General features: G+C 39.1%; 2 protein-coding genes across 18 annotated transcripts in view; both read left to right on the plus strand.

Moving 5' to 3' along the window:
* The window catches only part of CALD1 (caldesmon 1), a 231,249-nt gene extending 228,910 nt beyond the window's left edge, over nucleotides 1-2,339 (plus strand). For all 17 annotated transcript variants that reach the window (XR_005724491.1, XM_040260907.1, XM_040260919.1 and 14 more), the window contains one exon: nucleotides 1,603-2,339. Coding sequence is in view for 16 of the 17 variants with exons in the window: in XM_040260907.1 (XP_040116841.1) it covers nucleotides 1,603-1,608 (6 nt within the window). In the remaining variant the exon portion in view is untranslated. The remainder of the gene's footprint in view (nucleotides 1-1,602) is intronic.
* Nucleotides 2,340-11,758: 9,419 nt separating this feature from the next.
* The window catches only part of AGBL3 (AGBL carboxypeptidase 3), a 105,734-nt gene continuing 100,436 nt past the window's right edge, over nucleotides 11,759-17,056 (plus strand). The window contains exons 1-3 of the mRNA XM_040260925.1: nucleotides 11,759-12,106; nucleotides 13,357-13,464; nucleotides 14,307-14,367. Of these exons, the coding sequence (XP_040116859.1) occupies nucleotides 13,402-13,464; nucleotides 14,307-14,367 (124 nt within the window). The 5' untranslated portion in view covers nucleotides 11,759-12,106; nucleotides 13,357-13,401. The remainder of the gene's footprint in view (nucleotides 12,107-13,356; nucleotides 13,465-14,306; nucleotides 14,368-17,056) is intronic.

The following is a 17,056-nucleotide window of genomic DNA, read 5'->3' on the forward strand; positions in this document are numbered from 1 at the left end:
GTGTGCTTAAGCCTGGTGCTGTTAAGTCTGAGTGTGTTACTCTACCTTCTCTATTAGTTCTCAGTTGTTACATTTTGGTGATAAAATCCACTGGCTGAGCCTTTCTACCTAAATGACTTTTAAATAAGCTTTCTAAATAATCACTAAATATATTAAAAATATCAGTAATAATTATCACCATTACAAATTGCTAACATGTAATGAACATACACTATATACAAGACACTCTTTTACCTTCTCAACCTACCTTATCTTATTTGACCCTCCAATCACCATTATTTATTTTATTTTTCAGTCACCATTATTATTATTAGCCTCATTTAGATCTGAGGAAAATGAGGCACAGAGAGTTAAGTAACTTGCTCAAAGTCACACAGCAAACAAGGAGCAAAGCCTGGATTAAACTCAGGCAGTCAGATCTGAGCCTGGATTCTTAACCATTATACATGATGGCGTTTTTGTGAGAATTACATACTCAATAGGAAATATAACATTCTGAGTTTCTTATACAATTTTCTCTTGGTGGAAGGGAAGGGAGTCATTTTTCAGTTGTTCTTTAAAAAAAAAAGAAGAAGAACTTTTGTTGGCCTAAGCCATTATGACCCTTCTAGGAAAGATCTTTCATAAATGACAGTCCAAATGTTCATATAGTCTCCTTTCTGAGTAGGAGATGTCAGCTGTCCATAGGCCATCATCACAAGTTTAATAGATCCCCTCTGGACAGCATTCCTCTGAGCCCGTGTTCTAGAAAGTAAAGATATGATCTGGGATGGTCAGACTCAGCACCACTCACGTACAATACAACACAAATGGTACTCCCTGAAATTGGCAACATTGTGATAAAGGGTAAGACTTCACACATGCCAGCCCCTCCTCTTTGATCTATACCATGAAACTCTTTCTACAGTAATAATAATAACATAACCAGCAGGCCCAGAGCTGAGTTTATGAGGTAGCAAAGTAGACAGCTCCTTTGGGCCGAAACGTCAAACTCACTAGTGTCATGCGGTAATTCCTTTGAAATGAAACTATCTATTTGAAATTGCAGACTCACAACAACTCAACATTTGTGAATACCTCAGCAAAGATTTTTATCAGCTAGCAGAAGAAAAGAAATGGTGTACAATAACACCATGGATCAGACAAGTTTCTAGGGTAGGGGTGTAGGAAATGAAAAAACCAGAGAGAACTGAAGATAAGCCTAGTCTGCTTTACCATCATGCCTTGATTTGGCCTAGACTGAGCCATGCATTGATTTAGCCATGCCTATCTTGGGATGCATATCATAGAATCCTGGCCCTTATAGTAGAGTTTAAAAAAAAACAACAACAAACCTCTTTGACCCTGAATGCCATGAGCAAGGCTCCAGATTAAGATATGAAAAAGGGAATATAAAGAAGAAAAAAAGAGGAAAGCGAAAAAACAACAGAGGAAAGGATAGACTGAAAGAAGAGGAGCATATTTCAATGAAATGCCAACAGTAATCCTCCCTTTCATAAACATTTATTCCTGCCATATTATGATTCTTTTTTTTTATTCTGACACAAAATGTCTAGCTGAAACACCGTGGCCTGCCTATTTAAAGCCTTCTTCTCTTAGCAGGTTTGAGACAGTTCAAGAAGGAACCCAAAGTAGCCGCTCAAGATGCTGGACCAGCTCAGTTGAAGAGGGCTAATTTGCTCTGTTTTATATTTATGTTGATTTACTAAATTGGGTTCATTTCCTTTTGTTTTGTTTTTCATTATCCCATTAAACCCATGTATATTATCACTATATTTAATAATCACAGTCTAGAGATGTTCATGGTAAAAGTACTGCCTTTGCACAGGAGCCTGTTTCTAAAGAAACCCATGCTGTGAAATAGAGACTTTTCTACTGATCATCCTAACTCTGTGTCTGAACAGTGATACCAGCCACATTGAAGGTCAACAAAAGGAGATCCGAGTTGGAAATTGCCTGAGGAATGTGCAGTATCCAGAAAAATGAAACCTAGTGGTTTTAAAAAAAAACAAAAACAGAAGTCATGTCATTTCTGCACTTTAGAATAAAGCATGGAAGAAATTATCTTATAGGCAATTATAACACTTTGTGAAAGTAACCCACTTCAGATTTGAGATACTGCAATAATGTTTGTCTTCAAAATAGAAAGATGTACGGTTAAGGTATTACTTTTTTCATGTTGATGAATATCTAAATTGGATTATGATGTTAGCTGACAGTGGTACTGATTTCTTTAGGTTGGTTGCTTTGTGGATTTCTTTGGTAGTGATAGTAAACCACATTTTAGATGACCCTGATCATGTATGTATGTGCATACACGTACACAAACACACTAATGGTAGAAAGCTTTTTTATGTGCTAGGCTATTATATTTAGCAGTATGTCCCTGTAACTAGCCAATATCACTGCTTTTTAAAAACTAAAAATCACAATATTATATTAATATTTCATATTTGCCAATAGAAACATGGCAGAATAGGTATCGATATGTTTCCAATGCTGGATAACCTATAAGAAAGAGAGATTCAAAGTGTCAAAATGCATTGACATTTTCTATAAAACATAGTACTTAGTTTATAATTAAAAGCAATCTTGAAGTCCAGTGTGAACTGTACCAAATCTACGAAACTTAAAGCTTGCTCAGAACTTCACTCTTAAGAATCAAGTTCACAATAGATTGGCTAAAATGCTATCTGAGTTCTCTTCCTTCTCTGAAAATTAAAGATAAGAATCTTAGTGACAAAATTATACAGCTTGGAATTCCATAAATAAGTGTACTAAGACCAACTTTGGCTAATCTCTGGAAGCAGAAAAGTAAGCAAAAGCCACTATTTAGGAGTCATGACCTACTTACATCTTTAACATCTTTTTAGTTAAACTTTCCTACCTTTATTAGTCATTGGTACTTGCCATAAGTTGATAATGTGCTGAGCTTTCAAAAAAATATATATAATTTTCATTAGTTTTATCTTTTTCCCCAAGAGTCTGTCAACTCATTTGTACACACACAGTCTGGATATCAGATCTTCTTTTAGCTCATATGCATTCATCTATTCTTCACAATAAATAAGAGTGCTCCAGTGTCTTGGCAATATGTTCTAGCATAGAGCTATACATATAGTGTAGTTCTATAAACCTATACCTCATGACTTAACCAAAGTTATCTTAGTATCAATTCCTACCACAATGAGGGAGCCTCCCAAATGACCCTTTTCTAATCCACAATGTTCCTTGGGGGAGCTTGCCAGGGTAGGGCTGGCATGAGGAGTGACTAGCGCCTTCCAAAGGCTCTTTTCCTCGAAAATCAGGAGAGTTGTTGACTCCTCTAGCTTTTAGCACACCTGGGCCAAAGAAAGTAAAGCCAGCAATATTGCACATGTCACCCACCCATGACAGAGTAGACATGAGTCTATGATAAGATGAACTAGAATTCACATGCAGTGCCTGAGTTTGCACTGACTCCCACGACTGGAGTGAAATGGATCAAAGTTTGAATTATGGCCTATGGCGAGATAGTTTCTTTGTTGTACTTTTGAATAAGAGCTTCTCCTGATCACTGTTATATATTTTTTCTAGAAAGTCTAAAGTTAAGAAGAGAATATATCGATTGATCCTGACTTTTATTCCAGTATTTGGATGGAATAACTTTAGGGTAGATTTTTGTTTGGTTTGAATTTAATTTTTTGAAAAAGAAATTCCTTGTTTACTTGTTTGATTACAATTCTCTTTGTTATCTTTTTAAGAGATAAACCTGCAAGGTGACTAGCATGTTCTGTGAATCTGCCATTCCTAAAAATTTTATAAACACAATATTTTTCACTGATAATTGATCGCTGCAATAAATATATATTGTTAAAATGCATCCACAATAAATGGAATTCCTCCAAATGTCTTTGCCTCACTTGTTTTATGTACTATATTGATTACAAGAGTTCTATCTGATGTAATAAAGATGATGGCATAGCAAAATGTGTATTTCAGATTGAGTCTTGGATTCATTTTTTAAGGAAGAAAGCCATTTCATATTTTCAGATACTTATTACAAGCAGTTTTTCAACAGAACACTAAGAATTGCTCTGATCGGGACAACTGATCAAACATATATGGAAAGTTTGAAAAGAGGGATTAAAAACTTTTTCTTAAAAAAAAAAAATTGTCAAATGTTCCTTCCTCCTCCTTCTCATTCCCCGCGTTGTCACAAGTCATTGCTCTTGCTTCTACGGTGGCAGTATTGTTTTCTCAAAGGCAGTGTCTTTTATAGTAGAAATACCCATTTAATATATACTATTTGTCTATGAAATACTATTTGCAAGGCACTGGTGATTATATTTAAATCCAAAGATATTTTTTCATAGCAGTTTTATATGTTTAAGTAGCACTACTTGAAATCTGAGGCTCGTCTTACAAAGGTTTTACTTATTTATTTGTATTATTTTGACTGTGCTGGGTCTTCATTGCTGTGCACGAACTTTCTGCAGTTGTGGCATTCAGGCCTCTCATTGCAGAGCATGGACTCAAGCACACGTGGGCTCAGTTGCCCCATGGCATATGGGATCTTAGTTTCCCCCACCAGGGATTGAACCTGTGTCCCCAGCATTGGAAGGTGGATTCTTAACCACTGCATCACCAGGGAAGTCCCCTCAAAAAGGTTTTAAATTCTGAGTCCAGAGGCTCTGAACAGTCCCCTCAGTCCTGTTCATAAGACTGATAAAGGGTTAACAAACTACTGTAATTTAAAAACATCTAGTACTTTTGACATCTCCATCCTAATAAGAAGGGCTCTAAGTTTAGACAAGAAGATAGTTATCATCAAAGTCTCACAAAATTAAGGAATGAAAAGCATACAGCCTGTAGTACAAACTGATAGGATTAGAGATGGGTCAAAATTAGTCCTACAATGTGCATATTCAGGGTTTGAGCTCAAAGATGTTACAGTCTTGTGTGTGATGTAGAAACAGGTCTGTATTGGGGAGTTTTTTCTACTCTTGCTTGCATGTGTGTTCCAAGTAGAAAGATGGATAAGATCTCATGACCCTAAACATATCTTCTTCCACAGGAGTAAGGAGATGGCCTAATAAGGTCCTGATTTGAGTGCTGTGTCTATTTGTGTTCAAGCTTATTAATCATGTTGTCCAAACATTCTATATCCTTACTAATGTTTTGTTCCTTTCTTCTGGCTATGACTGAATAAGGAATGTGAAAATCTCCCTCTATTATTATGGATTTGTCTATTTCTACTTGTGAATATGTTAATTTTGCTTTCATATTTTAAGCTTATGGTTTTGGTGCATACAGAAATCTGGAATCATTTTCCAAGTGAATTGAATTATTTCAATTCACTTAGTAGGCGTGTGCCTACTAAGTTGCTTCGGTCTTGTCCAACCGTTTGCGACCCAATAGATTGTAGCCCACCAGGCTTTTCTATCCATGGAATTCTCCAGGGAAGAATACTGGAATGGGTTGCCATGCCCTCCTCCATGGGAAACTTCCTGACCCAGGGATTGATTGAACTGTGTCTCTTAAGTATGCTGCATTGGCAGACAGCCTTTTTACTGGTAGCACCACAATTAATGAAGTGACGCTCTAATTATAGCAGAGATTTTTGCCGTAAAGTTTATTTTTTCTATTCTTAACATTGCTACCATGGCTTTCTTTTGGTTAGCACTTGCAGGTGGCTCAGTGGTAAAGAATCCTGCCAATGCAGGAAACACAGGAAATGCCATTCAATCCCTGGATAAGGAAGATCCCCTGGAGTAGGAAATGGCAACCTACTCCAGTTTTCTTGCCTGGAGAATCCCATGAACAGAGGAGCCTAGTGGGCTACAGTCTATGGGATCACAAAGAGTCAGATACGACTGAGCAACTGAGACTTGGCAACTGCTAACTTTACTTCTACCCTTTACTTTTTTCTTTTTAATTTCACTGCCTCAACGATTAGTTTTAGTTTTGGGTCTATTTTTCAATTTTTTTAATTGGAGTAGCTTTACCGTGTTGTGTTAGTTTCTGCTATGAAGCAAAGTGAATCAGCCACACATGTACATACATTCCCTCTTCCTTGGATTTCCTTCCCATTTAGGTTACGACAGAGCATTGAGTAGAGTTCTCTGTGCTGTACAGTCAGTTCTCGACTTTTATTTTCAATCTTTGTGTGTGTGTGGTGTGTGTGTATTCGATATTATAACTTTCTCTACCCCTTTATCAACATTTGTATATCTTTAGTTTTAGATATACATTCACTTAGCCTGGATAAATGCAATTGCTATTAGCTTTGGCTTCCTAATAAGAAAAGAGTTTGCCAAAATAAGCATTATTATTTCAGTAAAACACATTTATTTTCTACAAAATACCTTTGCCAAGTACTAATAGAAGCAAGTGCTGGAAGAAAAGTAAATGGAAACAGAAATGCGGATCCTTATCCAAGCCAAATTCATTACGAGGTAGTAAATAAAGAATCACCATTCTAACCTCTGTTCCCCGTAATTCCTCACAAGAGATTGCTATTTCCTAGGAGCATGCCTTGAAGACAGCCCCTTGTCAAGGGGCAAGTCGGGGCCACCATGCTCCTCTTGAAGCACATGGACAAAGAACAATAACAGCACTGGAGACCAATGATGCAGACTGCAACCTGGCCCAGTGATGAGATATCTGCCCTTCCCCCAGCCCGGAATCATCCTCACACGACAAGGAACTAGCACTTAGAAGAAAGAGGGGATGAATGTAAATAGTAAAACATCACTTCCCTCTCACTCTAAGTCGCTAGAGCTAGGGACAGATTTGGGAGGTAATGAGGAGGACACTGAATCGAGTTTGAAATTGAAGTGTAACAGGTACTGAATATCAAATATCGGATCACCCCAGGTGCTCCCAGGATCCATACGGCTTCCTCAGCCAAAAGATGACAAGGTCTCTACAGCCACATAACCACTGACTTTTGCGATGTCATAAATAACTGATTACCCTAGTCATCTCATCTTCTCATTTAAGTCTCTGCTCAAAATGATATAACCACACAGAATAAATCACATTCCTAACACAATTTGCATTTGGCCATATGTTGCTAAAGTGACCTTAACTCCTGATTGCCAAGCCAATAACTATACCTTTTGGAGTACTGTTTTGGTTTTTCTTTTCTTTTCTTACTATTGCCTTTTATACTGCAGGCTTAGAGGAGATGAATCCATCCAAAAACTGGAGGAGGAAAAGTTCTTGCACAGGTAAAGCTGACTTCTAGGAAGCAGAAGCTGCTCCATGTGGAGCATATCCCTTAACCTCTGATAAGATTACAGACAAGGGGAACAAAAACTCAATGTGCCATAATTGACCTTTGGGTTGAAGTTTACTCCTTCCACTTTAACTTGAAGGCAAAGAATTTCATTTTCACTATATTCTACTGTCTAGAATAGGAGAGTAAGTTTTTCTTAAAAAAAAAAAAAGCTAAAAAGCAACAGGTGCTCAAGGAAATAATATTATCTGGGGAAGAAAGAGGTCCTAATGAAACCTCATTCCTTAAAATGTAGTGACTCCAGCTAAACCAGCAGTCCCCTACCTTTTTGTCACCAGGAACTAGTTTTGTGAAAGACAGTTTTTCCACAGACCAGGGGTAGAGGGTGATTTGGGGATGATTCAGGCACATTACATTTATTTTGCACTTTTGGCTCAGATGGTAAAGAATCTTCCTGTAATGTGGGAGACATGGGTTCAATCCCTGGGTTGGAAAGATCCCCTGGAGAAGGGAACAGCTACCCACTCCAGTATTTTTGCCTGGAGAATTCCATGGACAGAGGAGCCTGGTGGGCTACAGTCCATGGGGTCACAAAGAGACACAACTGAATGACTTTCACTTGACTTTATATTTGTTATTATAATATGAGCTCCACCTTAGATCATCAGGCATTAGATTCCATAGGTGGGGGACCCCTGGGCTAAACAGTACTGCCGAGTATAATTCATAACATTGTCTTCTCTCAGAACCATTGTTCTTGCTGATTCTCCTGCCTGCTAAGGTTTCCCCCTAGATATCCACATGGCTCATCCCTTTCCTTGCTTCAGGTCTCTGCTCAAAAGTCTGTTCAGAGAAACTTTCCTGGACTGCTCATCAAGAGAGCCACACCTACTGAGGCCCACCCGCCAGAGTACTCCCTATGCCCTTTAATTTTCCATTTTATTTCTCTCCACGCCAATTATTATCATCTGGGTGCCTTTTTTTTTTTTTAACACCACCCTTATGGCAGAAAGTGAAGAAGAATTAAAAAGCCTCTTGATGAAAGTGAAAGAGGAGAGTGAAAAAGTTGGTTTAAAACTCAACATTCAGAAAACTAAGATCATAGCATCTGGTCGCATCACTTCATGGCAAATAGATGGGGAAACAGTGGAAACAGTGGCAGACTTTATTTGGGGGAGCTCCAAAATCACTGCAGATGGTGACTGTAGCTATGAAATTAAAAGATGCTTGCTCCTTGGAAGGAAAGTTATGATCAACCTAGACAGCATATTAAAAAGCAGAGACATTACTTTGCCAACAAAGATCCATCTAGTCAAGAATATGGTTTTTCCAGTAGTCATGTATGGATGTGAGAGTTGGATTATAAAGAAAGCTGAGTGCCGAAGAATTGACGTTTTTGAACTGTGGTGGTGAAGACTCTTGAGAGTCCCTTGGCCTGCAAGGAGATCCAACCAGTTCATCCTAAAGGAAATCAGCCCGGATGTTCATTGGAAGGACTGATGCTGAAGCTGAAGTTCTAATACTTTGGCCACCTGATGTGAAGTGCTGACTCATTGGAAAAGACTCTGATGATGGGAAAGATTGAAGGCGGGAGCAGAAGGGGACAACAGAGGATGAGATGGTTGGATGGCATCACTGACTCAATGGACATGAGTTTGAGTAACTCCGAGAGTTGGTGATGGACAGGGAGGCCTGGCGTGCTGCAGTCCAGGGGGTCGCAAAGAGTCAGACACGATTGAGCGACTGAACTGATTGGTCTGTCTTCTCCCTGTTAGGACATAATCTCCACAAGGAATATCTGTTTTATTCCCTGCAAAAGCCTTCCACAGGGAACAATCCCTGGCAAGTAGTAGGGATTGAATAAATACTTGTTGAATTAATGAAAGAATGAGTAAAAACAATTTTCAAAGTTTTTTAATTTTTATTATGCACTAAAATTTTTCTCTGTAGGATCACTTGAAGTATGATTGTGTAAACATTTGAACTAAAGATCTTGAGACATAAGTTCCAGTCCTGCCATCCATTTCTTGTGTAACCTAGTTAGATCATTTCTTGGAGTTTCACCTTGTGTGTCTTGACACTATGGCTTGCAATCTTGACTCTAAAATCCAATACAAAATAGATTCCATATGTAAACATTGTCTATGCATGTCATCTTTAGTAACATGTATGACCTCTAATACTTTGGCCACCTGATGGGAAGAGCTGACTCATTTGAGAAGACCATGATGCTTGGAAAGATTGAGGGCAGGAGAAGCGGACGACAGAGGATGATATAGTTGGATGGCATCAGCGACTCAATGGACATGGGTTTGTGTGGACTCCAGGAGTTGGTGATGGACGACAGGGAGGCCTGGCGTGCGGCAGTTCATGGGGTCACAAACAGTCGGACATGACTGAGCGACTGAACTGAACTGATGACATAAAACCAGGTACAATTATAAAGGATTATTATTTTCCAAGAAAGTGTGATCTAATAATGTGCTCTATTTCTTTTTCTGGAAGGGCCAATCTTCCAAACCTCCAAACTCAAAAAATTGTGTTATTTTTTGGAAACTGACAATGTTTAACCACACATTATTAATCTATTTCCATGTTTAAGCTATTACTTTGCTCTTCATTCTACTTGCTATGGTCCATCATCTCCATTTCTACAATATCACAAATCTCATGACACATAACGCCTCATGCGGGCACCAAAGTTTTTTTTTTTTTTTTAGCTGTACTTGGAAAACTATTCCAAATAAACTACCCAGTAAGCTAAAGACCAGGGGAAACATCAAGATTGAATATACAGGAAAAATGACTAAGTCTGTTATGGGAAGATCATATTTAATTAGATGAAACAGTATACTTAATGTGATTTGCATAATGTCCTCCGTACCATTGTTGTCTCTGTTTAGTCACTACGACGTGTCTGAGCCATTTCCGACCCCGTGCACTGTAGCCCGTCAGACTCCTTTGTCCATGGGATTCTCCAGGCAGGAATACTGGAGTGGGTTGCCATTTCCTTCTCCAGGGGATCTTCCCGACCCAGGGATCGAACCTGTGTCTCCTGCATTGGCAGGCAGATTCTTTATCCACTGAACCATGATTATTATTCTTAAAGAATCGCTGAGCTGATAAAAATCTCGAGACTTTACCCTGGTATATCTCTGACTCTTCTATCAAACATTTAAAAAGAAAAGTCTCATTTTCTAAATCCAGTAAAGATTATTGGCCACACAACTGTGCAAAACGCCAACTCAGTGTGGCTACAAATAAAGTTCAACAAAGCACAAGCCTTAACCAGTCTACTCCACTGTCTCCTCCGAGAAGGGAAAAGGCAGACAGCTGAGGTGCAGCACCATGGGAACAAACACCTTCCTTCCTCTGCCCCTATAATTTCTTGCTAGCCACCTTCCCGCAGCCAGAGGTACTTTGACGCCTGTGCGTCTCTCGCTAGCTCCCGTCAGTCATCTTTAGCGCTTTCCCTTTCAGTTCAGTTCAGTTCAGTTCAGTCCCTCAGTCGTGTCTGACTCCCCGCGACCCCATGGACTGCAGCACGGCCAGGCCTCCCTGTCCATCACCAACTCCCGGAGTTCACTCAGACTCACGTCCATCGAGTCAGTGATGCCATCCAGCCATCTCATCCTCTGTCGTCCCCTTCTCCTCCTGCCCCCAATCCCTCCCAGCATCAGAGTCTATTCCAATGAGTCAACTCTTCGCATGAGGTGGCCAAAGTACTGGAGCTTCAGCTTTAGCATCATTCCTTCCAAAGAAATCCCAGGGCTGATCTCCTTCAGAATGGACTGGTTGGATCTCCTTGCAGTCCAAGGGACTCTCAAGAGGCTTCTCCAACACCACAGTTCAAAGTCATCAATTCTTCGGCACTCAGCTTTCTTCACAGTCCAACTCTCACATCCATACATGACCACAGGAAAAACCATAGCCTTGACTAGACAGACCTTAGTCGGCAAAGTAATGTCTCTGCTTTTGAATATACTATCTAAGTTGGTCATAACTTCTCTTCCAAGGAGTAAGCGTCTTTTAATTTCATGGCTGCAATCACCATCTGCAGTGATTTTGGAGCATAAACAAATAAAGTCTGACACTGTTTCCACTGTTTCCCCATCTATTTCCCATGAAGTGATGGGACCAGATGCCATGATCTTCGTTTTCTGAATGTTGAGCTTTAAGCCAACTTTTTCACTCTCCACTTTCACTTTCATCAAGAGGCTTTTTAGTTCCTCGTCACTTTCTGCCATAAGGATGGTGTCATGCGCATATCTGAGGTTATTGATACTTCTCCCGGCAATCTTGATTCCAGCCTGTGCTTCTTTACTTCAGCTGAAATGCAGTGTAGCTAGGTCTGCCCGAGGTCTCGCGAGGGTGACCCCGTTGCCCTGGTAACGAGTGCGGCGCGCCGCGAGGTGACGGGCGTGACGGGGGCTGCTCAACAGCAGTAGCGTTTTATCCAGTGTCGGAGCTGTTGGCGTCTGGGGCAGCGCTGCGGCTCCCGGCACGGAAGAGGCGGCTTGCCGGGCCGCCGGACGACTGACCTGGCCGGGAGACTCGGGGCGAGGGGGAGGTGGCCGCGACGGGACAGGGAAGTGCCGAGGGGGACAGTCCCTAAGGGGAAAGATAGCGCCCGAGAAAATGTGCCCTTCCCCCCACTGCTGGGTCGCGAAGTGAGTGTGGGAGGAACACTTGGGCCGCCCAGGAATTGTGGCTTCCCTGTCCTTCCAGCCGAGGAAGTTCCTGCCCGCGGAAGGCCCCCGCACGACTGGGCGGGGCGGTGCCGGCTGTGTCGCTTCTGAGGTAGAAGACGCGCGCGGAGGGAGCGCCACTTAGATCCGCCTGTGTCTGTGGCGTCCCTGCCGCTCAGGTTTTACCCTGCAGCAGGTTGGTGCGCCTCATATTTTCACGTAAAAAGACAGAACCAAGATTTATGGAGGAGGAAATGGCAACCCACTCGAGTGTTCTTGCCTGGGGAATCCCAGGGACGGAGGAGCCTGGTCGGCTGCCGTCTCTGGGGTCGCACAGAGTCGGACACGACTGAAGCGACTCAGCAGCAGCAGCAGCAGCAGGTTGGTGCGCCTCCTATTTTCACGTAAAAAGACAGAACCAAGATTTATACCAGTGTCAGTGCAGTTCAGTCGCTCGGTCGTGTCCGCCTCTCTGCGACCCCCATGAATCGCAGCGCGCCAGGCCTCCCTTTACATCAGCAACTCCCGGAGTTCACGCAGACTCACGTCCATCGAGTCAGTGAGGCCATTTTAGTTTTCCAAAATTGGAGTTGTGGTCCCCAAACGGAACCTTTAGTCTCTTACTACTGAAGGTATCATCCATAAGACAGACTCCTCTGTTGTATTCGTAGTTTTTCCGCTATGGAGCTTGGGCTTTATGTAGTCCACGCTCTAAACACTTTGTTGAAAAGAGCGTCTTTATGTAGTCCACGCTCTAAAACCCTTTTTGTAGAAAAGAGCGTAAACCAGTAGTTTCAAAACTAGTAAATTCCTTTAGTCTTTCAAAAATAGTAGACTCTTGACAAGCGATTTCTATTATTTCATTGTCTTTGCCATTTAAGAGAATACTCGCATAGGGAGGATTAATGGTCGTTGTCAGTACAGCCTTCTGATAACGATTGAAATTCCAGTAAGACTTACAACCGAATATTTAGAACAGACAGTATCTACAGAATATCAACCAAAATACAGAGAATAAAAGCCTATTTTCATTTGAAAAATTACGCAGAAAAAAATAACTATATTGTTGAAACTCAATGCCTGAATCAGTAATTGTAAATTTTCTTTGATTCATGATTTTTTTTTAATGCCTTAGGCTCATTCTGAACTTTCTATCGCTGTATGGTATTTAATTGTAAATAGAGGATGTAAATGATTTGGCTTTGTACCCTGAAAATTCCTTTTTCAATTAAATTATTTACTTGTTTTTTCTTTTGTGATTTTTGTCTGTAATAAAAATAGAAAATGTATTTAAATCTTTGAAATTAAGGGTTTAATTAGCTGTGTCCTAATTTACTTTATAGAGAAACCTTTTGTCACTATTAATTGAATATATTTGGGGGTAAACACTTAATGTGTGCTTAAAAAGAAAACTGCCAAACAGGTTCCTTACAAATTGTTTTATAGCCAACCTACATAATAAAAGAAATTTCGAGCCAGATATTGGAAGAGATGTCAGAAGATTCAGAAAAGGAAGACTATTCAGACAGAACAATCAGTGATGAAGATGAATCAGTATGTTTTTCTCAACTTTATCCTACTTAAAACTTGTTATAAAATACAAATTCCCAGTAAAAATGTTATAAATTCAATTGACTAACAATCAATTGGATACTTAAATCACTTGTCACTGAAGTTGGGAAATAAATTGATTGAAAGCAAAGCTGTTACTGTGTGCAGTATGCCCTGTGTAAAAAGAGAATCTATATTGGGGGTTTTTTGAGAAAGTATTTTGGGTAAGATTTCTCTGAGTTATCTTAATAGTAGGACCTCCTATTTCTAAACCTGCTGTGTGGCACCATAATAGGTTTCATGTGGCAGTGATGTAGCAAAAGTACATAGAGGAAGAAAGCAGGAAGGGGAGAAACAGTAGTTTCTAAACAAAATAGTTTAGCAGTAAAGATATTTCTTCTGGTTCCAGCACATATTTCTAAGAAATTCCCTTCACATTTTAGTAAAGTATAAATCAGCTATGTAAGTTAAGGTCCCAAAATAAACTCTGCAAATGAGGTATAATCCATTAAGTCCGCGGCTTTCTGGGTTTCTTGTCTTTCTTCCATTTTCCGGTTAATTTTATATTGAATTTGAATTGTTTTGCCAGGCTTATCAAGAATCTTTAAACTATTTCTTCTCTACAATCATTAATATGGCCTTGCCTGTGGAAGAAGAGAAATAAAAGATGAAAACTGTTTTAGGATATTCAGTGTTGGGTGATTTGAGACCAACAGCTGATAATAATACTTTTTCATTTTTTAAAGATTAATGACACGCTCAGTTCTAAGCATTAAGAGGTAAAATATTTCTGGATTGGAAAGATGTTTTTAAAATAGAAATATTTTTAAATTCTCTTGTTTTAGGATGAGGATACCTTTATGAAGTTTGTAAATGAAGACATCCATCAGTGTGCACTTTTAACAGGTTTGAAATTATTCATATATTCTCCCTTCTCTTTCTGAGAAGACCTTAAGTAGATGAAAAATGAGAGAAAGCTAGAAAAAAAGTAAATAACACAAGAATTATTATTCTGTTATTGGTAAGGAGAGATGTATTTTTAATAAGAGTATTTTGAACTTTTTTTTTAATTGCAGTATAGGAGATTTACAATATTCTGTTTCAGGTATACAGAAAAGTGACTCAGTTATATATATAATATATATAGTTTTTCACATTATTTTCCATTATAGATTATTAGAAGATAATGTAATTGGCTGTGTTATTCAGTAAAGCCTTGTTTTTATCTATTTTATGTATAGTGGGTTGTTAATCCCATACTCCTAATTTATCCCTCCCCCTTCCTTTCCCCTGCAATAACCATAAATTTGTTTTCTGTGTCTATAAATCTGTTTGTATTGTTTTTTAGATTCCACATATAATCTATATTGAAGTTTGTCTTCCTCTGTCTAACTTACTTCACAGGTATTTTTTAAAATGATACAAATGAACTTATTTACAAAACAGAAATAGACTGATAGATTTTTGAAAACAAACATGTTTACCACAGGAGAAATGTGGGGGAGGGATAAATAAGGAACTTGGGCTTACATACATACAGGTATAATGTTCTCAAGGTCCATCCATGTATTTTTGAGGTCCATATTGTTGCAAATGGCCATATCCCATGCATTTTTATGGCTGAGTAATAGTTTATGATATGTATGTGTCTATATACAATACATCTTAAATCAGTCATCTATTGATGGGGACTTGGGTAGCTTCCAAGTCTAGGCTATTATAAATAGTGCTGCTATGAACATTGGGATACATGTCTCTTTTTTAATTAGAGTTTTAGTTATTTCTGGATATAAATCCCAGGAATGGGATTGCTGGATCATATGGCAGTTCTATTTTTAGCTTTTTAAGAAACTTCCATACTGTTTTGCCATAGTGGCTGCACCAATTTACATTCCTACCAACAGTGTATAAGTGTTCCCTTTTCTCCACACCCTCTCCAGCTTTATTCTTTGCAGACTTTTTGATAGTCATTCTGACCTGTGTTAGGTGATAACCTCACTGTTCTTTTGATTTACATTTCCCTAATATTAGCAGTGGTGAGCCTCTTTTCCTGTGTCTGTTGGCCATCTCTGTGTCTTCTTTGGAAAAATATCTATTTAAGTCTTCTGTTCATTTTTTGACTAGATTGTTTGGGGTTCTTTTTGTTTGTTTTAAAATTTTATTGGAATATTTTATTGGAAAATTTTATTGGAATAAAATTTTATTGGAATTGATTTACAGTGTTGTGTTAGTATCAGGTGTGCAACAAAGTGATTCAGTAATACATATACATATATTCATTTCTTTTTCAGATCCTTTTCTCATAAAGTTTATTACACAATATTGAGTAGAATTCCTTGTGTTATACAGTAGGTCCTTGCTGGTTATCTATCTTATACATGGTGCAGTCTATATGTAACCGCAAGTTTCTTATTTATCCCTCCCCCACAACATTTCCCCTGTGATTACCATGTTTGTTTTCAAAATCTTATCAGTCTATTTCTGTTTCATGAATAAGTTTGTTTGTATCATTTTTAAAAATTAGATTCCATATATTGGTGATACATAAGATATTTGTCTTTGTCTGACTTACTTCACTTAGTATAATAATATCTAGGTCCATCCATGTTGCTACAAATGACATTATTTTGTTCTTTTTTATAGCTGAGTGATATTCCATTGTATATATGTACCACATCTTATCCATTCCTCTGTCGATGGACATTTAGTTTGCTGTCATGTCTTGGCTATTGTAAATAGTACTGAAATGAACATTGGGGTGCATTATCTTTTCAAATTATGGTCTTCTCTGCATATATGCCCAGGAGTGGGATTGCCAGATCATGATGTTGTTGTTCAGTAACTAAGTTCAGTTACTAAGTCCAACTCTTTGCGACCCCATGGACTAAAGCCCGCCAGGCTTCCTTGTCCTTCACTACCTCCCAGGGTTTGCTCACATTCATGTCCATTGAGTTGATGATGCTGTCTAACCATGTCATCCTCTGCCACCCACTTCTCCTTTTGCATTCAGTCTTTCCCAGCATCAAAGTCTTTTCCAATGGGTTGACTCTGCATCAGGTAGCCAAAGTATTGGTGCTTCAGCTTCAGTCCTTCCAATGAATATTCAGGGTTGATTTCCTTTAGGATTGACTGGCTTGATCTCCTTGCAGTTGAATGGATTCTCAAAACTCTTCTCTAATACAATTTAAAAGCATCAGTTCTTTGATGCTCAGCTTTCTTTATGGTCCAACTCTCATATCCATATTGACTACTGGAAAAACCATAGCTTTGACTAGATGGATCTTTGAGGGCAAAGTGATGTCTTTGCTTTTTAATACGCTGTCTAGGTTTGTCATAGCTTTCCTTCCAAGGAGCAAGTCTTTTAATTTCATGGCTGTAGTCACTATCCGGAGTGATCTTGGAGCCCAAGAAAATAAAATCTGTCACTGTTTCCACTTTTCCCCTTCAATTTGCCATGAAGTGATGGGACTGGATGCCATGATCTTAATTTTCTGAATGTTGAGTTTTAAGCCAGCTTTTTCACTCTCCTCTTTCACCCTTATCAAGAGGCTCTTTAGTTCCTCTGCATTTTCTGCCATTAGAGTAGTATCATCTG

This window comes from Oryx dammah, unplaced genomic scaffold, assembly GCF_014754425.2.
Source record: "Oryx dammah isolate SB20612 unplaced genomic scaffold, SCBI_Odam_1.1 HiC_scaffold_18, whole genome shotgun sequence".
NCBI classification, from domain to species: Eukaryota; Metazoa; Chordata; class Mammalia; order Artiodactyla; family Bovidae; genus Oryx; species Oryx dammah.